General features: G+C 46.5%; 1 protein-coding gene across 6 annotated transcripts in view; it reads right to left on the bottom strand.

Moving 5' to 3' along the window:
- DAPK1 (death associated protein kinase 1) overlaps window positions 1–20613 on the bottom strand; it is a 209982-nt gene extending 189369 nt beyond the window's left edge. For 3 of the 6 annotated variants that reach the window (XR_012332459.1, XM_073805992.1, XM_033857865.2), the window contains exons 1-2: window positions 20258–20520; window positions 19232–19401 (exon numbers count right to left, since the gene is read on the bottom strand). Coding sequence is in view for 5 of the 6 variants with exons in the window: in XM_073805992.1 (XP_073662093.1) it covers window positions 19232–19293 (62 nt within the window). In the remaining variant the exon portion in view is untranslated. The other 3 variants (XM_073805991.1, XM_033857868.2, XM_033857866.2) reach the window with 3 other exon arrangements.
- Between the last annotated feature and the right edge of the window lie 4840 nt (window positions 20614–25453).

The following is a 25453-nucleotide window of genomic DNA, read 5'->3' on the forward strand; positions in this document are numbered from 1 at the left end:
CACCCCAGCTCCACCTGCAGGCTTCTGAGAAAGATGCAAGTTCAAGAGGTCAAGTCTGTGCTTCCCAACCTTTCTATCCCACCTCATGGACCATATAGAAAGGATATCTATGCTTCTTGCAGCCTGAGATAACCAGCCAGGGGGCTCCAATGACCCCAGGCCCTGCCTAGTTACTCTGAGAGTGAGGGCGCCGAACCACAGCCCAGTCCACCTGGAACGTGAGGGATGCTCCTTGATCCTCCACTCGAGGAGTCTGGGAGGAGCCAGAAGGGTGCTTGCCAGTGGGTCTAGAGACCTGGGAAACTGAGTTCTAGTGTTAGGGCACCTCTGGCCTACTTGGAGCCTTTGCGAAACACGTGCCCCCTCTTCCAGGAAGAGGTCCCAGAGCATCAGCTGGACTACAGTCCTAACCCCACCCCTTCTCAGCCTGCTGCAGAGCCTTCGGCAGGGTACAAACTGCTCGTCCTGCAGGATGGCCTTGCCTAAGAGCCAGAAGTTCTGTCCTGTGTGCTGCACATATCCTATCCACCTCTGTCAGGGGGAACAGACCGTCTTTCAGCAAATCCAAAGTACTGACTAGCATGTCTGTGATTTTTTTTTTTGAGGATAGCAAACATAAATACCTAGGAGTTCATAGTTTCCTACAATTCAATTTCCTCAGTCTAGGTCAGGCTTAACTTCTGAAGTCTCCCACGCTCACATGGACGGCTCAAAGTGGCTTCCTCTGCTGCTTCCCTATAGCTACCAAGAACCGAATCTAGCGAGTCCTCAAACCTGTTTGATGGCCAAATGGCAACCAAGGAGCTCCCTATCTGGAAAAAGTACACTTGGAGTCATACCTCACACTTTATACCCAAAGGAATTCCAGATGGATGACAGAATTTAAACATAAGTACTAAACCATAAAAGTACTAGAAGAAACTACAGAAAATATTTTTTAATGAACTCAAAATGAGCAGAGACTTTCTAAATGTGATACAAAACCTAAAAAAGATGAAAAAATTTTGATAAATTTGACTACTTTAAAAAAATATCCAGGCTTCCCTGGTGGCGCAGTGGTTAAGAATCCGCCTGCCAGTGCAGGGGACACGGGTTCAAGCCCTGGTCCGGGAAGATCCCACATGCCGCAGAGCAACTAAGCCCGTGCGCCACGAGACACAAAGCAGCCAAAAATAAATAAATAAAATAAAAAAATATCCGCTTGGGATGATGCAAATGTTCTGGAGCTGGACTGTGGTGCATAACCAATGTGAATGTACTTAATACCACTAAACTGTACACTTAAAAATGGTTAAAATGGTATATTTTATTTTATGTATATTTTACCATAATACAGAAAAACATATCCATGGGGGGGAAAGACCAGAAACAAAGTCAAAAGACAAAGAACAACCTAGAGAAAAGATGTCTAAATCATGCCACAGGCATAAAGCAATTTTTAATATATAATGAGTTCCTACAAATTAATAGAGGTCTAAAAAGTTATTGAAAAATGAGCAAATAGTATGAACTGAAAGTTCACAGCAAAGACAAATAGTTCTTAAACACATGAAGAGAAGCTTATACTCATTCATATTTAAAAATTAATGAGGGAATTCCCTGGCGGTTCAGTGGTTAGGACTTGGCGCTTTCATTGCCGTGGCCTGGGTTCAGTCGCTGGTTGCGGAACTAAGATCCTGCAAGCCATGCAGCGGGGCCAAAAAAAACAAAAAAAAAAATTAATGAAACCACACTTATCAAAATAGAATGCACCCAGAAGTTTTAAAAGAAGGTAGAGAAATCAGCTCTCTCAATTTTGGGTCGTTGGGTTGTAAACTGGCTTATCTTCTGTGAAGAGCAACTTGGCGATATCTACCAGAAGGACAAATGCTCATACCCTCTGACCCAGCTATTTCAGTTCTAGGAATTTATCCTACAGATAATTTCAACCTTTTATACAAAAGTATTCACTGAAGAATTATTTGTAATAAAAAATTAGAAACGAACCCTAAAAGTTCATAGATAGGGAGAGAGTTAAATAAATTACGGTAAACTCAAAGAACAGAAAGAAGCCTTTCTCCTTCTGCAGTAATGGGATGATTTTCAAAATATGTCGTGAGGTGAAAAAAACCAAGTGTAGAACAATGCATATAACATGATACGATCTCAGTAAAAACATGAAAATATGCATACGCTTACTGACTGAAATACGCACAGGCTCTACCTGGAAGGATCCCCAAGAAGCTGAGGAGCTGGTAGCTGGAAGACAGAAGGAGGGGCACGACTTTCCCTGCATGTTCTCTCTGACGTCTGTGTTGTGTGAAAGGTGTGACCCATTTCATTTTAGAAGACGTAAAGGGATCTATATGTCTCTTGTTCCCCATAACTGGTTACCCGCATCGGGTACTGATGACTAGGGCAAGTCCCTACACTGGTAGACAAGAAGGCCCTGCCTTCCCTAGAAGATGGGGAAGAAAAATGCCAGACTTAATAAAGCTGGAAGAAAGGGACACAGAAGGAGATGCTGTCCTCTCTCCTCTTCTTTGTGTCACTGCCCGAGCGCTAACATCCCACCAGAAGGCAGGGCTCTGTCAGGCAGTTCTGATGGTGGAGATGGTCTCTGGTGCCTCTTCCTTCCTGAGCTCCCTCACTGTCCAGCAAGGACCTTGTCCTCATGGGGTACAAACTGGAGTCCCATGAACTGGCTGCTGGTCCCAGCTTTGAAGTCTCACTCATCCATGTGATCAACACTTTCTGAGTCTCCAAGCACACATCTGGCACCAGCCTTGGAACTGGGCTCAGCAGTGAGTAAGACAGGTAAGCAGTTGCCTTTTCAGACAACTGCTTAAACACGGAGCTGGGGAAGCGCTCCAGCCAGTCCGTGCTGCTCATGAGAGCCTACTGCTCATTTTGCAGAAACTTTGTGAGCTGCGTGTTACACATAGCCACTGTTAAAGAATACAGAATCCAACAATGTCCCAATCCCGGCAACAACACCAAAAGCAAAAAAGATAGCACTACTGCAATCAGCAGTGCTGAAGTTGAAAGAGGGTTCAATTTACTGAATATAATTTGTACAAGGGTGAGAAATCGTTGGACAGTAGATCACATGCCAGATCGAGCGGCAATCAATTTATTGGGAAAAGAATTAGCAGATGGGGACGCCTCTCCATTTGTCAAAACATCATCAAGCACAGGTTGACCACAGCAAAAATTAACAAACGCATTCTGGCTATATACATGGAATTTATAATCATGAATATGGATATTTTGTGATTATTTGTAAATTGTTACACATCCTTTACATTAGTAAAATTTACAATAAATGTATGTATGGTACACATATACATGTGTACATTATATGTATGTGTACATATATATATATATATATGTATGTAAGTATATACACACATACACGCATTTCAATTCACACTGAATTGAACTCTGCTACCTTGAGATTAACTTCTCTAAACTCTGGTTTCCCAATCTGAAAAAGAAGCATAAAAAACCCACTTCCCACCTGCCTTCAAGGATCAAAAAAGAAACTTTAAGCCATAAAGTTGAATCCTAGTTGTCTCCAATATCCTGATTCTTCCCATCCCACAGTGGCTGATTTTTAAATACCTGTTCGCAACAACTGTCCTTGGCTTTCGAGCAGCTGTCTTCTCGCCTGTAACCTCTTTATTACCACAAGAAGGAATGCTACCCGAGAAACAAGAGCTGCACCGCCTTGGAAACTGCTCTGGCTCCAGATGTCCCTGCCCCCTCAGAGCAGGGCTCCCCCAAGCTGGCAGTCCCTCCACTTGCTCCCTGAGTGGGAAGGCTAACTGACACCTTGTCGTAAGGCTGGCAACGCTCCCAAACCCTCAGCAGCAGGAGCCCACTTTCCCATCAATCCGTTTACAGGATTCTACCAGGGCCCTCTGTTTTTTCTCTCTGGGTGCAACTCCAGCACTTTCTAGAGAATTAATTTTACATCATAATTAAATCCTATCTTTTAAGAACACATGATACACCTTTCTACTCGCACTAGAATCAATTAAAATTTACTGGGGAAGAAGTCAATTCTATACTCAGACTTCCTTTTTGCTTTCTGAAGCCCCAGTTTTCCAGCATCGTAAAAAAAAAGAGAGCAAATTTGATGGTACTGAAGAGACTGCCGACTGCAGAAAGGTTTAACATCAAGTCCCGTGGTTTTCACTTTTAAACTGCAAATATTCCAGGGCAAACAGTTGTGCTGTAGAGGCTGTGTTCACAGACTCAGCACAAACAGGTGCTGCTTTCTCTAAGAACCACGCTAGCTGTGACATGGGCACATCAACAGCTGGTGCCTATTGCCTCTAGTACCTTTCCCTTCAGTAACTGAGAGGGGGTCCACCACAGTGTATTCCCACTAGACTCCCCCAGACTTTAAAATCAGACAATGAGAATAGGTAACATGGTAAAAAAAAAAAAAAAAGTACCAATAGATTTGGGGGAAATCATCAGGATTTCTGCAATGGAAATTATACAATGGAAAGGATATAGCCGTTTTGTCCATATCCTACTCTCCAGCTAGCAGTTGAAACTGGGACCCACTCTGGACCTTTACAGGGCTGTCGCTACCCAGGGCTATTCCAAGGATGAAAACATACTATGCATCTTAAGGAACTTTTTAGTGATTACTTATCCACCTTTAAAACTCATAGGAACTATGGTACAGTCCTTCATTTCAGTATATTGTAATATGACCAATTAAAACAACAGTATTTCTGGAATACTTTCTCTGTGCAAGATGCTGGGAACAAAAGAACTATGACACCTTAAGGGGCTTACAATCTAGGGAAGATAAACACAGACACACACACACACACACACACACACACACACACACACACACACACACACACACACACACAGAGAGGCAGGGACGGCCAGCAATGCAACACGGAGAGTCTAAATGCTGGATGACTGTGCCAAAGAGGAAATATCCAGGAGTTTGCAAGAGGAGGGAACATTTTGAAAGGGGATTGTCAGGAGTGACTTCCTGGGAAAAATGGAATATAAATCCAGTATTCAGAGTAGGGAGGAGGACCCTGCACACTGAGAGTACAGATTCTGATCACCTGCACCAACAGAGGGGAGCAGTTCCATGGCAAACCCAGTGCTATTTCACAGCTGTCACTAGTGGACGCCCCTCTCCTGGTTACTCTCCATCTCCTCCATCTGTCCAGCCCCCCTCCCCACCCCACCCCCAATCTGTTCTTCACCGTTCTCTGCCCAGCTGGAGGCTGCCCCATATCCTGCTCCCTGGGGGGCGGTGGGGGCGGGGGGGGGGGTAAGAGGAGGCACTGGCAGAAAGGAGGAGGGAGAGGTCAGGGTGTGTCTTCCCCGAAGTGGCATATGTGCTGAAGGCCCTCCTCAGTGGCCCCAGCTCAGCCCTAGGCACAGTATCAGCTTCCCAGACTGTGTGTACTTGGCCGTCCTTCACGTTGACCATCAGGAGTGGACTCATTTCTTTTTTTTTTTAATTTTATTTATTTATTTTTGGCTGTGTTGGGTCTTCGTTGCTGCGCGTGCGGGCTTTCTCTGGTTGCAGCAAGTGGGGGCTACTCTTCGTTGCAGTGCGCGTGTTCTCACTGCGGTGGCTTCTCTTGGTGCGGAGCACAGGCTCTAGGCATGCGGGCTTCAGTAGTTGTGGCACGCAGGCTCAGTAGTTGTGGCACATGGGCTTAGTTGCTCTGCGGCACGTCGGATCTTCCCAGACCAGGGCTCGAACCCGTGTTTCCTGCATTGGCAGGTGCCACTGTGCCACCAGGGAAGAGGAGTGGACACATTTGTTGCCAGCACCCCGATTGACCCATTTCCCTTCCCCACCGTGCCCTCCAAATCAGCCCCTGTCCTTTCACACCCTCCACCACTGACAAGCTTCCCCAGGTGACTTCCGTATAAGTTCCCCTCCCCCAGGGAGCTGGGAGAGGGCACTCTTCACACCTCCTGCCACATCCTGAGACCTGACTTTTCACCTTTAAAAGCCCCCTGCTGGAAGAGGGGATATTGGAGGCAATAACTAAGCTATATGGGTTCCCCACAGTCACACAGCATGCTATGCCATCCAGCCTGCTGGAGAGGCAAGATCTGGGGCCTAAGAGAATGAAAAGCGAATAAAAAGCAAGGAGTTATCTAGCTTTGACTAAAAATTAGAAATCAGCATTAAAAAAACACACACACAAAGCTATTCAGCAGGTTAAAAACAGAGTCGTGGAGATGGCAGCAGAAGGCCCCCCTTAGGAGACAGGAGGGTGGACTGAAGTCTGGCAGTGATGGGGACCCAGCCGAGCCATGACTCAGAGAAGCCTGCTCAGCAGGATGGGGCAAGGCAGAAACTCCGATGTTGGTCATGGGTGGCTACCACACTGGACAAGCGACATCCGGAAGTCTCTCCAGGTCTTACTCATTGTCAGTGCCACCCCACGCCTCTGGGAAACAGCAGACACACCCACTCCAGGGACAGTACATAAAAGCCAGACTAAGACAACACCTGCCTCAGACCTCTGGCTCACACCATCTGCATCCTGCTCTCTTCCTTCCTAAGCTCTGGACACCCAAGGTCAATACCTTCCTTCAGGGGCACTTTCTTTGCTCACTGGGTGCAGGATCCTCCTTGCCTACTACCCGCTCCAACCCCTAGGTCCATGTGTTAACACTTCCCTGTCCTGATACTGTAGCCCAGTGGTTCTCAATGGGCTGGGGCAGGGGTGGGGGCAGATGTTACTAGCATGCAGAGGGCAGAAGCCAGGGATGCTGTTAAACATCCCACAACCACAAAGAATCATCTCTACCAAAATGTCACTAGTACCAAGGTTGAGAACTTTCAGTTTAAAGGAAGGAAACATTGGGCTTCGCTGGTGGTGCAGTGGTTAAGAATCCTCCTGCCAATGCAGGGGACACAGGCTTGAGCCCTGGCCTGGAAAGATCCCATATGCTGCGGAGCAACTAAGCCCATGAGCCACAACTACTGAGCCTGTGTTCTAGAGCCCATGAGCCACAGCTACTGAGCCCGTGCGACACAACTACTGAAGCCTGCGCACCTAGAGTCTGTGCTCTGCAACAAGAGAAGCCACTGCAATGAGAACCCCACGCACTGCAACAAAGAGTAGCCCCCGCTCGATGCAACCAGAGAAAGCCTGCACATAGCAACAAAGACCCAACCCAGTAAAAAATAAATTAATTAATTAATTAAATTTATTTTTTTTAAAAAAAGGAAGGAAACATATATTGAACACATTGTATAAGCCAGGCACTGTGCTGGATGTTTTAAAGTTCTTTAAACTTCTCGCTTCCATGACAGGGCAGAGAAACAGGTCACAGAGTAAGACCTACCACCCATCACCCAATCTCCAGTCGTGACTTAGCAATTTTGGGTGTCCAATGGTTGCCTCCACCATCTTAAACACATTATCCAAGGCCAATGTCTTTCCGAACCTCGGTTTTCTCATCTGTAAAATGTGGATTAAATACCTCCCTCCAGCCCCTGGTCTAAAATGGGTTCCCAGTAAATCTTAGTGCCCTTGTCTCCTCCTTCACGTCTGAGTTCCAATTCCTTCCAGGGAATAAATGGGCAGACACGTGCGCGCACACATATCCGCTCAGGCACCCACCTGCTTATGTTTTTCTGTCCCCACAAGAATCTGAATGAATGAGTGAATAAATGAATGAACCCTCCAATTCAGAATGGCCTCTTCTCGCCTGAACTCCAGAAACAGTTTTTCATACTGAATTCCTCTCACTCCTTATTTAGGTTTTCTATTATCATTGGTTGTATAAAGTCTGTCTGCCCTACTTGGTTAGGAACTTGCTGAGATAAACGGTCCTGTCTGACACCCCAGCCAGTGCCCTATCATTCAGAAGTCCAATCAACCCTGGACGAATGAATATGTGATGGACGGATATCACAGTTCACACGACACTTCTGTTTAACGGTCTATTTATGTTGCCTGTTTATAGTTAGCATTGTCAACTCCCTGATATTTCTCTTGAATTTACCTTATAAACCCAATTTCTGGGCATTTTCCTTTGCAAATTTGTGAGCATCTAATGTCACTTTTATAAACTACAGATATCTCTGCTCAATGGCCCAAAGAATAAGGAAGCATCCTTTAAAGGGGCCTCTGGTGCGACCACCATGCTCCTTGAACACATGGGCCCCCAGTCCAGGAACAAGGATGCACTCAAATGCCTAAGTGGGCATTCACTCCCAGCAGCTGGCAGAACCTCGCCATTAAGTAAATCCTAACAATTCAGCCTTTCAGCCACCAACCTAATAGGCTTTTCTTGGCACAGGCAATTCTGGCTTGGCCAAACACTTATTTTCACATCTGAAATCAGTACGTGTCAGAACTGAACGGAGGCTCAGACCTGCCGTACGTCTTGCCTTCTGCAGCAAGTTTATCTCAGAATGGAACTCACACACTCATTCAGATCCCTTCTTCCATAAAGATCTGTAAGAAAAATCAATGATTTGTTCATCTGATCAACTTCCTAGTCCCTTATTGGGCTGCTTAAGACAGGTTTTTCATTTAAAAAGCAGCTAGAAAAATGAAATTGACTTTTCGGGAAGTTACAGTACACCCTGTTGAAACATAAATTTGTGTGCTGACATACCTCAGGTTCTTAATGACGCCAGGATGACCGTCCCTCTGAGCATTTCCGAGCAGCTCTCTCCCGGCTCTTGTTCAGCTTTTAGTTGTCCTGGCTTCCCTGAAAGCATGTTTTCCCATCTTAATAGACCCTCCTTGACATGAGCTCCTCCCTCCCTCGTCCAGGGGCGTCTGGGTGCACTTTGGCAATGGCATCCCTGTAAGCCCCATCTCCAGCAGCCCGCTTTCAAATGCATGGCTAAATTCCTGGCTAACTTGTTTCTCAGGAGCTCTGCAAATCATTGACCACGCTACTGGGCGGACCCACCAGGGAGCCCAGCACATAAACCGAGTCCTGGGCCCGAGCCAGCCAGAACAGGCAGCTAGAAGGGCAGATCACATAAACGACGTCAAACTTGGTAGAATGAGCCCACCCCGCAGGCTGAGCCAAAGATGGGGAGAGAGACAGAGGAGAAAAGAAGAGAAGGAGGAAGGATGGAATTGAGGAGAAGAGGGCCGGCACCCCCACCCTGCCCCTGGGAGACCAGGTCAGAACCTGGGTGGGGAAATGAGGAACTAACAGAAAAAGGCAGGACCCCAGTGACAAGGATCCAGAAGCATATGTTCAGTCTCTCCTGCGCTGTCTTATTAAACAGCGGCCCCTTCTCCAGCACTTACAGTGTGCCTGCTACTGGGCCAAGTGCCTTACACGCATTACGTGTGTCTTCACAACAACCTTACGAGGGAGGTATGCTTATTATCCCCATTTCACAGATGAGAAAACTGAGTCTCACAGAAGTCAAGTGACTTTCCCAAGGCAACAGCTAGTGCACTGTGGAGTCAGGGATTTGGGTCAAAAGCTCTGAACCACATTCTAATTTCTGGACACGTACCTTCATAAGGCAAATAAACAAAGCCTCCTGTGGGCTTAGCTGAATCCCACCCCATGTAAGAGACACAAAAAGCCATGTTTTCTACTCTCAGAAAACTCACAATTCAGAGAGAGCCAAGAATCACATGTACAAGCCAAGTGTAAAATAATACCAAGTGCCCAGTTATTTACCGCACATTGTTAAGGGATATAGGAAATAAAAGAGAGAATCTGCACGACTAGCTGTGGACGTGCTCCACAGAAGCCTGCAGGCCGAAACAGGCCAGCTCACTTTGCATTCGCTTTTTAGTTCTCCAGGTTAAAACTTGTCTCTAATACAGATAATTTTTTTAATTAAAACAATTTTTTTTTGCCACCCACCCAGCCTGGGCCGGAGGGGAGGAGGCTCGGGGTCGGCGAGGACACCGGCCTCGGCGCCGCCGCGTTGCTCCTCCAGCACGCCTGGGCGCGTGGGTCGGTCAGGACCCCGGCCCCGCGGGCGGAGGGCGAAGGGCGAAGGGCGGAGGGCAGGCTGCGCCAGGGGACGAGGCCCTGCAGCCTCCCCGCCGCCTCCCCGAGCGGGCGCCCGGCTGCGCCGCAGCGTTTGCACAGCAGAGCGGTCCCTCAGGTCGCTGTGGGCCCCTCCTCCGTCGGCGGCTTGGTTCAGAACACTTTTTTGGATGGGGTCAAAGGGCACATTGGGGCGCGGGGTCAGGCGAGGGTGCGGGGAAGGGGCGCCAGAGACTCGGGAATGTTGGGAGCCCAGACCCGCCGGGACGCGGGGTCCTGCTCCGCGGTTGCTCTGCCTGACCTTGCCCTGTGGGTGCAAAAGTTTTTTTTTTAATGTTTTTAATTATCTGCATGAAAGAGAATGTTGCCTCTGAAGAGGAGGCCTACAAAGGACGGTCCATATTAATTGGTAACATTAATAAAACCGGATACACACTCATTCAGTGTCCGAAGCATGTTTAGCAAAACCGAGGGACTTCATGCTTCTACACCACCTCGACTTACCTTGCCTGTCCACTGCCGTATTTGCCAAGCTTTCCTATCTCTGTGTGCCATGGGAGGGGTGGGGAGGAAAGCAAGACCGATAAAGCTTCATCCTGGAAAATATTCCACTTGTTCTAATTCACTTCCTCTCCGAAACAATTGAATCAGCTTCCTGAAGCTCCTGAGGGGGGATATCGGCCAGGTGCTCAAACCTTATCCATTCTAAATGGGGAACTGTAAATATCTTCCCTCCATTCCAAAGCTAGTTTGAATTACATGGCAAAGAAATTCCTAGAACAAGGTCTTAAGCAGTCATTTTATAAGTTCTCCACCAAATGGGATGACAGGTGAGGATTCTCCTTCACTCCGATTGTTCAATGTGGAAATAGAGACACTAGGGAGAAAACGAGAGCAGAGGTGCCTTACATCAGCCAGGCCTTGTCCCGAGCACACGGGTGCCACTGCAATTATGGTCTGCAGAGAAGTGTAAGCCGGCCACGAAAGGGGAAGGAAATAAACCTGTGATTATCCAAAGACAGGGGAGCTCCTGAGGATATTTTGGTGGAAGTTTCTGGCATTACAAACAGCAGTTCACACGCTGATTCTAGACACTCTGAGGGGCAAGGACAACATTTAGAAAGACAACTTTCTATATTCACATTCCAAGTGTACATCAGAAACCCCTTGGCAGGATCTGGTTTCAATTACACTGATTTATGTACCAGTAAAATAGTATTTTTAAGATAACAAATAACTTCTTAGCTTTTTTTGGCTTACCAAATTTCTCAGGACAGCTCTTCCGGGTGTCAGGTGCAATTCAGCATTTCCAGCTCAGCAGTTAGCTGTGAAAAGTCTATTCTCTACAGTATTCGTATACCTACAGTGCCCATAGCTTTGTTTTTGTAAAGGGAAGCAGCTTGCAATTCTCAGTCTATTAAATATCACACTCAAAAGGTTGCAGTCTTTCATCACTCTCCCAGAGACACATATTTCTGCCACTTACCCATAAACCACAGATGGAAAAAAAGTAAATAAATTGCGCTCTACCCAGAGAAGGCAAAACGATTTAGAAGAACTTCTCAAAGGAGGGAGGAAACATTAAAACAGAATCAGCACTAACTACTGACCTCTTCTCCCCCAAGCCACTCCATCTATGTGCCAACGTATCCCTCTGTCACTATCTTGTCCTATCACCTGAGTCGTACCTACCCTCCTGCATATACAGCCTGGTCGTAGACGGTGGTATGAGTTGCTAGGCGGACATAGAGACAGGCAGTTCAGAGGGAAATCTGACCCTCTTCATGATGGGACCAAAAAAAAGGTACTGATTACCTCTCCTACACTTCTTTTGCAACTGGAAAATTCCACACTGGGGGGCCAGGGACAAGGGCATGGAGGACCAAAGTAAGGTCTCGAAAATCCTGACAATTCTTACAAGTTAAAAAGGGAAGGGTTGCATGGTTTCAAAAGAAAACAATGAACTACAGAAAAAACTAACAATGGAAAAAAAATGGAAATTCACTCATTCCTTATATGTGAAAACTTACTATATCAACTGTACTGGAGATATCTGAAAACCAGCCCCATTCATCACATTATATCTAAGAAAGAGTAATCAGACAGTTTTGACCGAAAATAGAATGTGTCCCACAAGAGTCCACACACAGAGCTAAATTTCCCAGCTGAAAGCCATCCGGCTTATGAATATAAGCACCATCAATATAAACCTTTCAAACACCAGAGATCGGCACTTCACAGCATTCATTTGCTCAAACATTACATTCCTCATCCAAAGTTGAATGCTTGATAAAGGGAAAAATCAACAACTTTCTCCCCACCTCCTTCCCCTCCTGACATCTCTGAATGTATCAATACATTATAGTACTGAATAAAATTTCTCCAGTTGACAATTGGAATGCCGACAGGTAGGACATAGGGGAAAGCCCCGTGGTCACGCCTCAGAGGTTAGCAACATTATACTTAAATGACGGCAGTGTGGTCTGTAAGCCACACGAGCTCTCAACGTCACCTCCAAAAGACAGAAGCGATAAACAAGAGTCACTAAGGATCACACCTGTCAGTTATCACCAGAGATTAGTTACCAGCACATGACTGGTTTTGTTTTGTTCTGGACTGGGATTGAAAATAAGACCAACTATTTCAGGTTTCAGACTCCTTCCCTGTAAAAATCCTTTTAGTACATTAAACCTAGAATGGGCATATGACACTTTCTGTTTTACCTAAGGAAGATGTACTAGTTAGACAAAGTTTTGTGTTTGTTTTTTTTTTTTTTTGCGGTACGCGGGCCTCTCACCGCTGTGGCCCCTCCCGCCGCGGAGCACAGGCTCCGGACGCGCAGGCTCAGCGGCCATGGCTCACGGGCCCAGCCGCCCCGCGGCATGTGGGATCCTCCCGGACCGGGGCACGAACCCGCATCCCCTGCATCGGCAGGCGGACTCTCAACCACTGCGCCACCAGGGAAGCCCGACAGAGTTATTTTTAAACCCATTTTTGTTAGATGATGTAGAAAAACCAAAGGTCAGTCATTTTTTCCTCTACTCTCTCCTAACTGTACATTTACAAGAATTAATTTAGAATGTAAACAAAGTGATAGACTGGATATATTATAAATAATTATACTGCCACATAATCTCTCTCAAGGCCGAGGGTTGATGCATTCTGTTGTGATCACTTACCACAGCAAACCAAAGCAAAACAATTAAGTAGCACCTTCCACATAAAGCCTCAAACAATCACACCCCAGCCTTAAACCAGACAGACTAGGGCCACTTAATGAAATGAGAAACTGTCTTTTAGTGGGGTGGCCTACTGGGCAGAGCCACGACTCTTATACATTCCATGACTCAAAGGTTAAATAATGATGAAAGTGTTCTGTGAACTTTCTAAAAAGCTAAATTATGCACTTTGGCACTTGGGTAAGACTACGGCACGTACTAGCACCATTCATAACTGTGGGGCACGAGCCATTTGGAAAAGGCAAGAAGGTCACGTGTGTTGTCAAGTGCCCACGAGAGTTCTGAACTCAAGCGTCAGCCTCTTCATGGGGTGAAAATGGAAACCCACCATGAAGCGGTTACTAGTTACTCCTGACCATCCCCTCCAAGCACGTATTAAGATGGATAGGCACGAAATGCCTGCCCAAATCACTTCTGTTCGATATCAACATTATCTGGCTTCTAAAAAAATGAGAATTGCCAAATCCTAAGTAGTGTGAAGAATATAATGAAAACAGTCCTGCTCGGGAGTCTAGGTCCATCTCTTGCTACCTGATAGCCAGCTACCTTGAGAAAGCCACTTGACCTAAGGACTGATGGGATGAAACAAGAAGGAAGGACTCACTGACTGCTCAGCTTCTTCTAGGTCTAAGTGCCCAAGGGTCCCGGGCTACCCTTCACCAACAAAAGCCCCTCCCCTCTACCAGCAGGTGGCATTCTTTGTCTCCTGATCAGAAATATGTTTCCATTAAAATCATGCTTTATTTCATGCATATAAAATGCCTGATTAGGTTAGGTTAGGTACACATTGCGGCTGGGTAGAATTAGGGGTGAAAGTTCATAATTCATTCCCCTACAGGGTGTCCCAGAGGCCAGACCACCTAATCTTGACCTTGTCGCTCCCCCGTCATTCCCCCACCACACCACCTCTGAAGGTATCCACACACCCCCACCCCAATGCCTGAAGGAAATGGTCTCTACCTTTCTGGGGTTACAACTTTGCTGGGAGACCACAGGATACGTCTGATAATGTCACCTCTTCTGATATAACCCTGTATTGCAATTACTGAGATTCACCTGACCACGCATCTCTGTAAGCTTACTGTGTTTTTCACAGCTTTGCAGGGGCCTGCCAACGCTATGGGGCCTTTAGGTTCCTAAGCAGCTGGGTGAGACACAAGCCTAGGGTAAAAGGGCACAGGAGGACCAAAAAGGCCGCTTCAACGTTCCCTGGCTTCCCCATCAATTAGCGCCTCCATAGCCTACGGTCCTGATGGTATGTCCCGCCAGGTCCCAGTGAACCTAATTTCTACATCCCCAGGTGGTCCGGAGGCGCATTCCCAGTGCTGGCAAGCAAGCATTCAACCCAACTGCCCCTCACTACTGTCACCGTGCCCTCCCTTCGTATGCTAGAATGCACAAAATTTTAAAATCCCTGATTGTTACCTCTAATACATATATTTGAACTTTATCTCTCTTAAACCTTTGCAGCCTTTCCCATCAGAGGAAACAGCTGAGGGCACACAGAAGCAGAAATGAGAAGAGAAAACTCACATTCAGGGAGGTCCTACAGGATGATCTCACTAGTCAACCTTGTGAGCCCGCGAGTCCCACTTCCAAGGAGAAAACACGCTGGGAAGTCTCTCCCTCTCCCATCCCCACGGGATTGCCAGTCTTAGGACTGATTCCTGCAGTTCACAGTAAACCAACAGAAAGATGTACTCAGACTGTCAGGGTTTATTACAATTCCTCACGTCAATTAAAATGCCTCTGGATTTTATGCCAAAATGAGAGTGTTTTAACTTTAAATTATTAGCTTCCAGCAACCATCCAAACAAATGTAGAATACTTAATGCTCCACTTTGTTTTGTTTAAAACTGATCTTGTGCTTGGATATGCTGGCTGCTGTGCACCTTAGCCACAGAACGCAAAAGGAAAAACAGCTTTTATTTTGCTGAGCTGCAGCCTTCAATATCCTAAGTTCACCCCCACCAGAGTCATCACTCATTGAGGGCCATATACATGTAACCATATATAGGTGCATGTGTGTGTGTACATGGTGCTTTACAAATATTAATCCATTTATTCAATCCGTCAGCATTTATTGAGCACCTACGTCTTGCACCTCATTAGGCATAAGAGATAAAAAATGACAAGCAAGTCCAAGGTCACAACCCTGTGACAAGCTGTGGCGAAAGTAGATAATCCAACAAGTAATGAGTATGCGTTGTGGTAAATGCTGTAACGGGGAAAAGAGGTTATTAAGAATAATATCTGAGGCAGCGACTATGTGTGAGATGTTTACAGCCACTGCCTCTAATTCGTATAGCATCCTGCAAAGGTAGGTGTCTCCCCACTTCCCAAAGGAGGGGGCCGGGCTGTCCCACACCACACACCACCTCTCCATCGGCCTCAGCACCCGCATCAGCATCTGCATCTCAAATCCCCATTCTGGTCTCAGTATGGTACCTGCCGGCCTGCATTTGCCGATTCAGGCATCGATGAAACTTTTGCCCAGAATGATACAGCACTTGCACACCCACAGGGGAGAAAAGAGCCCACAGCGCACCCTGAAGGAACTTTTAAGCCGGCTACATGGAGTCATACAAGAATATTAACAACACAAAGCAAGGATGGAGCATGGACGGGGCAGTCTGTGGTCATGACCAGTGGAGTGCTTCAGAGAGCAAGTCATTTGGCTTCTGAAAGGGAGAGATCATTGTGGAGAGATTTATTCAGGAGGTGGGACCCAGGTCTTCAGATCACATAAGGTCAGACGGTGTAAGAGAAAGAAGGCCAGTTCTCAGGAAGGCAGTGTTCACAGAGGTGCCAAGAAGGCTCGCAGGTTAGGCTGAACCACAGCCAGGGATGTAACTGGAGTGCGATGGTGGGACAAGCTGGCCTTCAGCTGCCCCGAGTGCCAACTGATAAGAGATGCTAAGGCACCTGGGGCATTAAAATGACCCAGTGTAACAGCACATGGAGAAATCCGCATTTAAAAGAACCCCTCCCAGAAACCACTACATGTGACAGAAGCAGTTCTTCGTTCTACCTCCTGGGATAGAGGGTGAAACCCAAAGGGCCTCCTGAAGTCAACACAGGTCACCAAACAATATTCTAACCATGACAGTCCTTTTCACTGCAGGGACTTGTTTCTACTTGAAGGGTGTGCAAGTTCAAGGCCAGAGCTGCATTATTCAGAATCAGAGTGGAGAGGCCAAGGGCTGTCAGCAATGGGTCTCCCCCATGACCCTTTTCCCACAGGACCTCCCTTCCCCAAATTGGTAAACAGAAAAAAGAATATCAAGTTGCAAACCAAGTTATTAGCATGCCTGGAATACTCACATGTCTCAACCAGTCCTGCTGATGATATCTATATTTGTTTAACTCTTGACGGCTGATAAAATTCTTTTACTTGGTATTCACAACAGCCATGAAATAAGCACTAGGTCTCTCATTTTATAGATGAAGATCCTGAGGGTCAGAGATGGTAAGTGACCTATTCAAGGTTATACAGCTAGCAAGTTCTAGGGCCAATTCTGGACCAGAATATCTGTCCAGTGGTCTGTCTGCTCTATCACTACTACAAATAATCATAATACTTTATAAAGTTCTTTAAAGTTGACAGCTTTTACAGTACACCTGGGCAGTACACACACTAATATACATAGACACACACACACCCACACACACTCTCACCCTTGTACACACACACTTTCTGTTTTCCTAAAAGTAAAGTAACAATAGTAATAATCAAAATACTATATCCTACTTGTTTAAAAACCCGTCCTTCCTCCTCTAGCTATGGACTTTGTCTTAGACCATTTATAAAGTAAGTGAGTAGCTATTGTGTAGATTACTGCTAAAGATATGTGGATGAAGTTTTAAATCATAGATGTTGGTTTGTTTATAACTCACTGCTTAGAACAAGCTTGCTTTTGTGTTAAACATCTGCCCATTTTCATTTGCCACTACTAAGCTCCTGCCTCTACTCCCAATCTTCTCTCAGTGCCACAAGAAGCAGCATCTTTTCTATATGTCCATCTTATGCCAGGATCTGTTTTCAGGAAGTGGCTATTTCCTGGCAGACATAAAATTCACAGGACTCGAAAAACACATTGAAATAAAAAAATCAACCATTTACTGCATTTTTAAACAAAAGAAAAAGACCTATCAGACAGATCGGCATGGATACTTTATTTTTAAAAATTCCCAACTCCCAGTTTGTCAAAGCACTTCTTTCAAATTCACAGGTCACACAAATTAAATTATTCAATAAACAATTTGTCAATTAGTCTTGCACAGTGGGGAGAAAATTATACACAGAAATGTAGAAAGAGCCAAAATCAAAGCAAAATCTAGTGACAAATGAGTAAACTGCTCTCCAGCGCAGAGGCAGAAAGCCTGTCATCCCACCCACGAAATAAAGATCACAAACTCCCCCGCCAGCCACAGGGAGGCCTCATTATTTTTCCTTCTCATAACACATAATTCTACCAAAAGATCTTAAGGAAAATAAGGTCAACATACTTAATCTATAAAGCAATAATCTCACCTACTTTTAATCATCTTTCTTTATAAGAGAATTCATATAATCAGGCCACCCTACACAAACAGAATTTAAACATAGTTTTTTGCCTTTTTCCCCTGCTCCCAAAGGAAAACACCACGTACCACTCATCTTGCTAAAAACCACAGGAATAAAGTGACTTAATTCTAGTTAAACCAAGTATTTCAACCACATACCCTTAAACCTTAACATTAAACATATCCATGAAATATTTTTGAGAGCTTTCCTTCTTACTTATTCACTCAGTAAATCTCCAATATATAGTGAGCTCCCCCAAGCACAAGTTCCCAGTGATGTTCTGAAGCCATACTAAATGTATACAGAAATATTTTGATACAGTATCTTTTTAAAAATTGCTTTTGTTCTGAACTATTACTTGAACTTGAAAAAATTTTAGTTAAACTCAACTTTCACAATTCTCACAAGGTCATCTAGGGTGTGGGTAGTTTTGAATTTCCTTTTCATGGGGAAACAGGAAGCACTGAATCAGGACATCAGGTGTATACGGAAAAATACATATTTTGATACACATGTAAGCAAATACATACTTTTTTGTTGGTTTAAAGATCCTTTTGTCTACTTGACTCACGATACAAATACACTGTAGTCAAATTTCTTATGATGAATTTAAATGTAGGTGTGAAAACTGGGTTTTCTGCTCAAGTTAGACCAGAGCATAACACACCCTGTCAAATCCCCAGTCAAGGGGAAACCCATCCAGCCCTTAGAGGCCCCCAAAGAAATCATTCTTTGTTCACCTGGCACTGAAAGGCTTCACATTCAGAATCACAGCTCCTGCAGCAATGGAAGTATGCTCTGAATCCAGATAGCCATATTAGACTCTCAACTAGGGACGTGTTAAAAATTTAACATCGTGAATGAAACCAAAGCAACCACTGACACCAACTGGGTAATTAAACTCCTGGTTCAAGGAAGTTTCAAAATCCAAACCCAACATCAACATCTGGCAAGTCTCCATGTGTGACCTACCGATACTTGTGCATGTTATTCTGAAAATTCCGAAAGAGGGAAAGTATTAAGCCTTTAAAAGCCTATGAATTAGTTTGTACTCTCTGTACACATAAGGGCTAACTCACAGTTAACTGGAGCTAACTCCAGTTTCAACTATATCTCAGCTTTTGCCTCACTGTCTCAGAAGGGCAAAAGCTGACAAGCGTTACTGCAGACAACTAAATCTATTCTTGTCCAGGGGTCTTGATCAATACACTCTGCATCATAATCTAGCACTGAAATAGCTTCTCCACCGCCAGCTCCTTGTTTTAGGTAGTTTATTTCCGGTCCCTAGTCCTTGCTGGGTTAGTTAACTCTTTTCTCTATAATTTGCACATCTCCTGGAAGGACGAGGGAGACGCCTGAATTCAAACTGCATTTGTTTACCGCCCACTGCCCGCAGTACTGTGCATTCCCACAACCCAGAAACGTGCGCTTCCGGCACCCCCAGTACCTGCCAAGTTCCTCGCCGGTGTCGTAGTAATCATCCACGTTTTCCTGCCTGAACACGGTCATGATAAACTGTCACGCCTCACGGAAGCCCAGCGCACTTCAGCTCCGCTTCCCAAACCATCACCACCGCTCCTGCGCCTCCGTGGGCCCCTCATGCATCAGTCAACAGTCCTTTAAAAAAAAAAAAAAAAAAAGGCAATAACAACAATAAAATGACAACCCAAAAACGAAGTACCCCTCCCGAGGGCTAAGACTCGCTCGCTGAAGACCACCTCTCCGGAGTTGCCGCACCCCGCCGGCTAGAGAGCAGCACTCTTTGTTAAACCCGGGCCAGGGACGCCCCCAGCCCCGCATCGCCGGCGCACGCGTGGGGCCGGGAACAACCGCACCCCAAGGTCCGCGTCCCCGAAAGCAGGGCGCTCGGCACGGATCAGAACCCGCTCCGGAAGTGGCTGGCCTCCCCGCCTCCCCTTTCTCTGCACACACGCCCACCCAGCTCCCCACCTCCAGGGGCGCAGCGGAAGAATGAAGCCCTCGCCGGGGCCGAACGCGCCTAGCTGGAAGCATCCCTCTCCTGCCTGGAGCGGCGGTGCAGCCCCCGCGCCACCTCTCGGCTCCCGCACCTCCCCGGCCGCCTCAGCCACCTTCTCTCCTCCCACGAGCCAAACAGTCCCCAGAGGCACATTCCTGGCGACTCCAGCTCCGTTACCCGGCCGACCCGGCGTGCGGCCGCCCGGGGGAGCAAGGGAGGGAAGGGAGCGGCCGAGGGAGGCGCGGCCGCCCGCTCCCGGTCTCCGCGTCCCGACACAAAGCGCCCGGCCCGCGCCACCTGTTCCCACCCGGCCCGCGGGGCTGGGGTCATCTCCTGGCTGCCATTCCCCTTTTCCCCTCAGTCAAGTGTACCCCGCCTCGGCCTTCCCGGTTGCCCTGGGCGCTGCCCGGGCCAACCCCGCCGCGCCGCGGCCGTGAAAGCAAAAGCAGGCGGCGGGGCCCGGGAGGAGACGGGGAGCCGCGAGCGGCCACTCACCCGGGCGCCCGGGAGCTGCCCGGGTCTCTCCGGGGCGCTGTCGGAGGTCGACGGTAGGCGCCAGCGCCGGGGACAAGCGGGGCGGCCGCGGGAGCGCAGGGAGGCAGCGAGTGGGGGCGCGGACCCCGCGCGTCCGTCCGGCGTCGGCTCGGCCGGGCTCTCCCGCTCCTGCTCCGGAGCAGCCCCTCGGCTCCTCGCCGCCTTCCGGGCGGAGGGCGGCCGGCAGGCGGCCAATGGGGACCCCGCGGGCGGGCTGGCGACACGGCCCACCCACCTCCGAGCTGCCCGGCCGGGCCGGCGCTGCGGGTGCTGCGCGGCGCTGGCTGCTCCTCCCCGCTCGGCGCTCTGGGCTCGCTGGCGCGCTCTACCGCGCACACCCCCGCACACACCCACTCACCCCACACCCGCTCCAGGAGCTCAGCCAGCGCGGCCGCGCGCAACATGGGCGCCCCACCTGTGACACGCTGCTACGCTGCCCCCTTCGGCGGGGCTCCAGAGAAATGAGATTCCTTCATCCTGCAGAGGTGTCCTGAGCGCCCCGCGTGGTCCAGGCACGGTGCTCGGCACCGGAGAATCACAGAGACCATAATAGGTTTAAAAAAAAAATCCCTGCCCTCTTGAAACTTACATTCTGGTGGAGAAGCTAGACAATCAATATGTAAACGAATAAATGAGATCATTTTAGAAGGGATTGGTTCCATGGAGACAATACTGCAGGGTAACGGGATAGAGAATGACAGGGCGGGCGGGAATGGACAGCATTAGAAGGGATTTCTGTTCAGGATAGGTGTTTTGAGCTGAGATCTGAACTGTAAGAAGGTATGAAACCAGAGAAGAAAGGTTTGAGGTCTCAGAGGCCCGATGCAGCAACAGAAACGAAGGGTTGATGTGTGCAGTATTGTCCATTGATGAGTTGAAATGTGGTTAGTCCGGAATGAGGTGTGCAAGAAGTGTCAAATACACATGGGATTCCAAGACTTGGTATGGAAATAAGGATGAAAAAATCCCTTGAATATTTTTTATATTAATATGAAATGCATGTTCAAATGATAGTATTTTGTACCTATTGGGTTAAATGAAATATATTATTAAAATTAATTTCGCTTTTTACTTTTTAAAATGCAGATACTAGAAAATGTGGTACCTATGTGGCTTACAGTTACATTCCTGTGGACTGTGCTGGTCTACACTGGAGACCCTTATCCATTCTCTTTACTTCTTACCCCAGGCCCCCACCAAGCCCTGGGGTTCAGGGGGAACAAAAAGGATGTTCCCCCATAGGGACTGCTGGGGATCCCTAAACAGAGAAAAGCTCCTGTAGGGAAATTTGCCTTACTGCTGAGAGTTACAAAAACCGGTATGTGAACGCTCTGAGATTTCAGATCCATGTCATCGTTCAAATTTCCAGATTTTCTAAAATGAGATGGTTTAAACTCTCTTTAGTTCAATAGAAATTCTTGGGAGATAAAAAAAAAAAAGAATGCCCCTCAGATCTTACGTCAGACCCTCCTCTTAAAGAACATTTCGTTCAATGGCCCACAGGAAGGGCACACATTCATGATCATGGAATCAAGGGAAGATTCCAAATTGGGTGGCGGCATCAACCTTAGTGATGGGTTTGAGAATTAATACAAAAGGATCTTGAGAGGTGAGATATACAGTCAAAAATAACAAAAAAACGTGGTTCATCTAGGGGAAATGCAAGTGAATACATCTGTTGGCGGAAGATTAAAAACACAGATACTTGGAAAGTGCTTATGGATGACTGCTTTAAGGGTAATATTTTGCTGCAAAATACATGTTGAAGTGTGCTTTCCAAGGCAATGAGAAGAACTGCCTCTGTTTGGGGACTAGCATGTCTTCCCTATTCGACCTGCTGATCACAGGAGATTTTCTGGAGTAGTGAAAAAGAGCAGGGGCTTGGCAGTCACACATTTGGATCTAAAAGTGGTGGAACCATTTAACCCTAGCTGTGAATGACCCTGGCTGTGTCCCTTACCTGTTAGCTTCATGTCTGTACTCATTCAGGAAAACATTTTAGAGAGGGAAATGTGCCCCCAAATTCAATGAAGAAGCAGAGTCTAATTCTCCTCCCCGTGAATATGAGTTGTCTGTAGTGGCTTGATTCTAAGAAAATGTAGTAGAAGTGACACAGTGTGATATCCTTCTGAGGCTGGGTCATAACGTGTTAGAGCTTCTGCCTAACGTTCTCTTTCTCTCTCTCTCTCTCTTTTTTCTCTTGCTTGCTCTCTTGCTCTTGTTCTCTCCACTCACTCGGGAAGCCTTCAGCTGCCATGGTTACCCTGGGGCTGCCATGTGGAGAGACCATGTGGAGAGACCACAGAAAGAGAGAAGCCCAAGGAAGCCAGCTGTTCCACCCTACCCCCACCCGCAGCTATTTGTGTCTCCACAGCCCCAATTCTGCTGGCAGAGTAAGTGATTGCTGCTGTTCTAAGTCATTATTTTGGGGTGGTTTATTACGAGGCAATAGATAACATGTAAGAAAACTTAATTCTTAACATGTACCAAATGCCAGGCAGACTAAATTATTCTCTTGCTTTATCTTCAAACAACTCTGTAAATTGTTTTCTCCACTTTATCTTTCTTAGTCTCAGTTTCACCACCTGCAAAATGAGGATAATAATAGAGTGTATTCCTCAGAGTTGCTGGGAGATTCTAAACGATAATGCATGAAACAGGGCTTTTTACATTATAAAATACATCAGAATGTTGGTGTTATATTTTCTATCATAGTCCAAGAAGGAAGACCTCTGAGAGACTTTTCTCCTATGGAAGACAATACTATAATCCTGATATTATGAGATTCAAGCTGGAAAGGACTTCCATGAAAAGAAATTGAATATGATATGGACTATGGCTTATGATAATAATGGTGATAACATTTAAAACAGACTCCAGTGTAGAATTTAGGACATTATTTTATAACTGCACTAGTCAGGGTAAAATAACTGCTGCTATAAAACTCCACAGATCTCAGAGGTTTGACACATTTAAGGCTTATTTCTTGCTCTCAGCACAGAGGTTTGCAGAGATTAGAGAAAGGGCTCCACTCCACCTAGTCATTCAGGGACCCAGGCTTCTGCCCTCTAATGGATCCATGGCTCCTCAGTGCATTGAGTTTCTCAGTTGATCCTTTTCATCTATTGGCTGACGAGAGATGAGAGAATCCAGAGAGGACTGGAGTTTTTTAGTGGGTCAGGTTTGAAGTCTAAGGCTTAACCATTTCTTGGGCAAGATGTTCTAAGATTAATCAGAGTGGAACACACTAGCTCAGTTCACCTTTGGATTACTTTTTAATAACATGCCTTTGGCTTTTATCAAGGGCTAATATTTTTAAATGACCCCATGAAGAATGTTTCTGCACCTGTGCTTTCCATGTTGAAGATATTGCCCATTATGCAGTTGAGTGCCTCTTAGGTAGACAGTCACATGATTGACTCTAATTCCTCTCAGCACCGAGTGCTAAGAGAACTCATTACTCCTGACCAAATGATGTTTCTTTTTTGTCAGACAACGAAAATTGTAGAGCTCACTCTGTTCTCCATTTTCCAGAGTGAGAAAGCAAGTGGCAAGATCAGAAAATGTAATCCTCCAAGTTATGGCCAATTTGCCATATTCGCTGAATAAGCTTTTATTGTCTAATACATATTAGATACTAAGGATGCAAAGATAAATAAAACATTCTCGGTCCTCGAGTAACTCAGTCTAGTGATGGAGACTAAAGAACAAAGAGACAATTCTATTAAAGTGTGGTTGTGCTAGATATGATCCATTTATTTCTCTAGATGTATTTTCTATCCTTCTCCACCCCTACAGGTCTGCAGGCTGAGCTGTAAGATTATTTTAACTCATTTCCTTATGTTCTGGCTGCAGGTTGGTTTGGCCAGCGGGGAACGTGGCATGGCGTCAAGGAGAAGGGAGAAGAATGAGGCCAGGGTAATTATTGTCATGCTTTTCTCACTGCAGGTTTGCCTTGGTCACTATCAAACAAAGGCTCCTCACCAGATAAACTCTTCTACGTGACTTTCTCTGTCCAGGTGTTGGTAACCACTCTCTCCCCTAGTCTCTTCAGACCTAGGGTTGGTGGCAGCTCCATGTTACTAACCTGGGGTTCCTGCCCCGCCCCTTATGGCTCCCCTGCACCCCTCCCACACCTCCTTGAATCATCCTAATTTGAGCGTGCCATCTCCTTCCTCTGCAGCCCTGACAGACTGCTGTGGAAACACGAAGGGAGGGCACTTAATTCAGATAAAGGCCAGGGATGGAGGATGATGATAGGGGTGAGCCTGGGGTTCCAGGGGAGTTTTCTGGAGGAGTTGACAGTCCCACTAAAACATGCAAAAGAAGACTAAGAGTTAACAGAATAAAATGGTGGATGATGGGGTGGTGGACTGTGGGGTTGTAGAGGTGGGAGAGAAGGACATCTAGAGAGAGGAAAACAGTGAGGATGGAGTCGTGGATGTGAGCGATAATGGCTCGTTCAGGAATCTGTAAGTAATCCGAATTCAGTCAGTGAAATGTCAAGGGGTAAGAGTAGAGAGGGGAAGCGTCTTTTGCACTGTGTCCAGGACTTGGAGGAGAGCGGAGAGGTAAACCAAGGGAGATCTTTGCAGTCCTGTCCATTGTGCTCGGCACTTAGGTCTTCGTTCTGAAGACTCTTTGATACCCAGTGTGATTAGTGCTAATCTGGCACATCCTTGGAGATGGTGGGTAGAGAAAAACAATGAGAAACTTTAATGAGGTAGAAATCACAGGACTTGGTACTAGAGGAAAAGGACAGAGTCAGGGCAGTATCCAAATTTTTGATTGAGTGATTAGGTAGATATTGCTGCTATGTGGGCTGAAATACAGACGGACAAGCTGTTTGGGGAAAGAGAAGATGAGGTCAGTCCGGGAGATATGAAGTCTGAGGGGCCCATGGGGCATCTAGATAATGTGCAGGTGGAGTTGGGTACCTATGGGATGGTCGAGGGTAATTTTGGTGTACACCAGAGGAGCTTCAAGCATGAGAGTAGATGAGGCCATTTAGGAACAGGATGAAGGACTAAAAAGGAGAGTGCTAGGGGCAGAACTCTTGAGAAAAGAAGCATATTAACTCAAGCAAATACAGAGGGGCAGGTATGCCTCGCCAGTAGCTATAGATTGCCAATTAGTCTGCCGAGTAGCTATGGGTTT

This window comes from Tursiops truncatus, chromosome 6, assembly GCF_011762595.2.
Source record: "Tursiops truncatus isolate mTurTru1 chromosome 6, mTurTru1.mat.Y, whole genome shotgun sequence".
In the NCBI taxonomy this organism is placed as follows: domain Eukaryota; kingdom Metazoa; phylum Chordata; class Mammalia; order Artiodactyla; family Delphinidae; genus Tursiops; species Tursiops truncatus.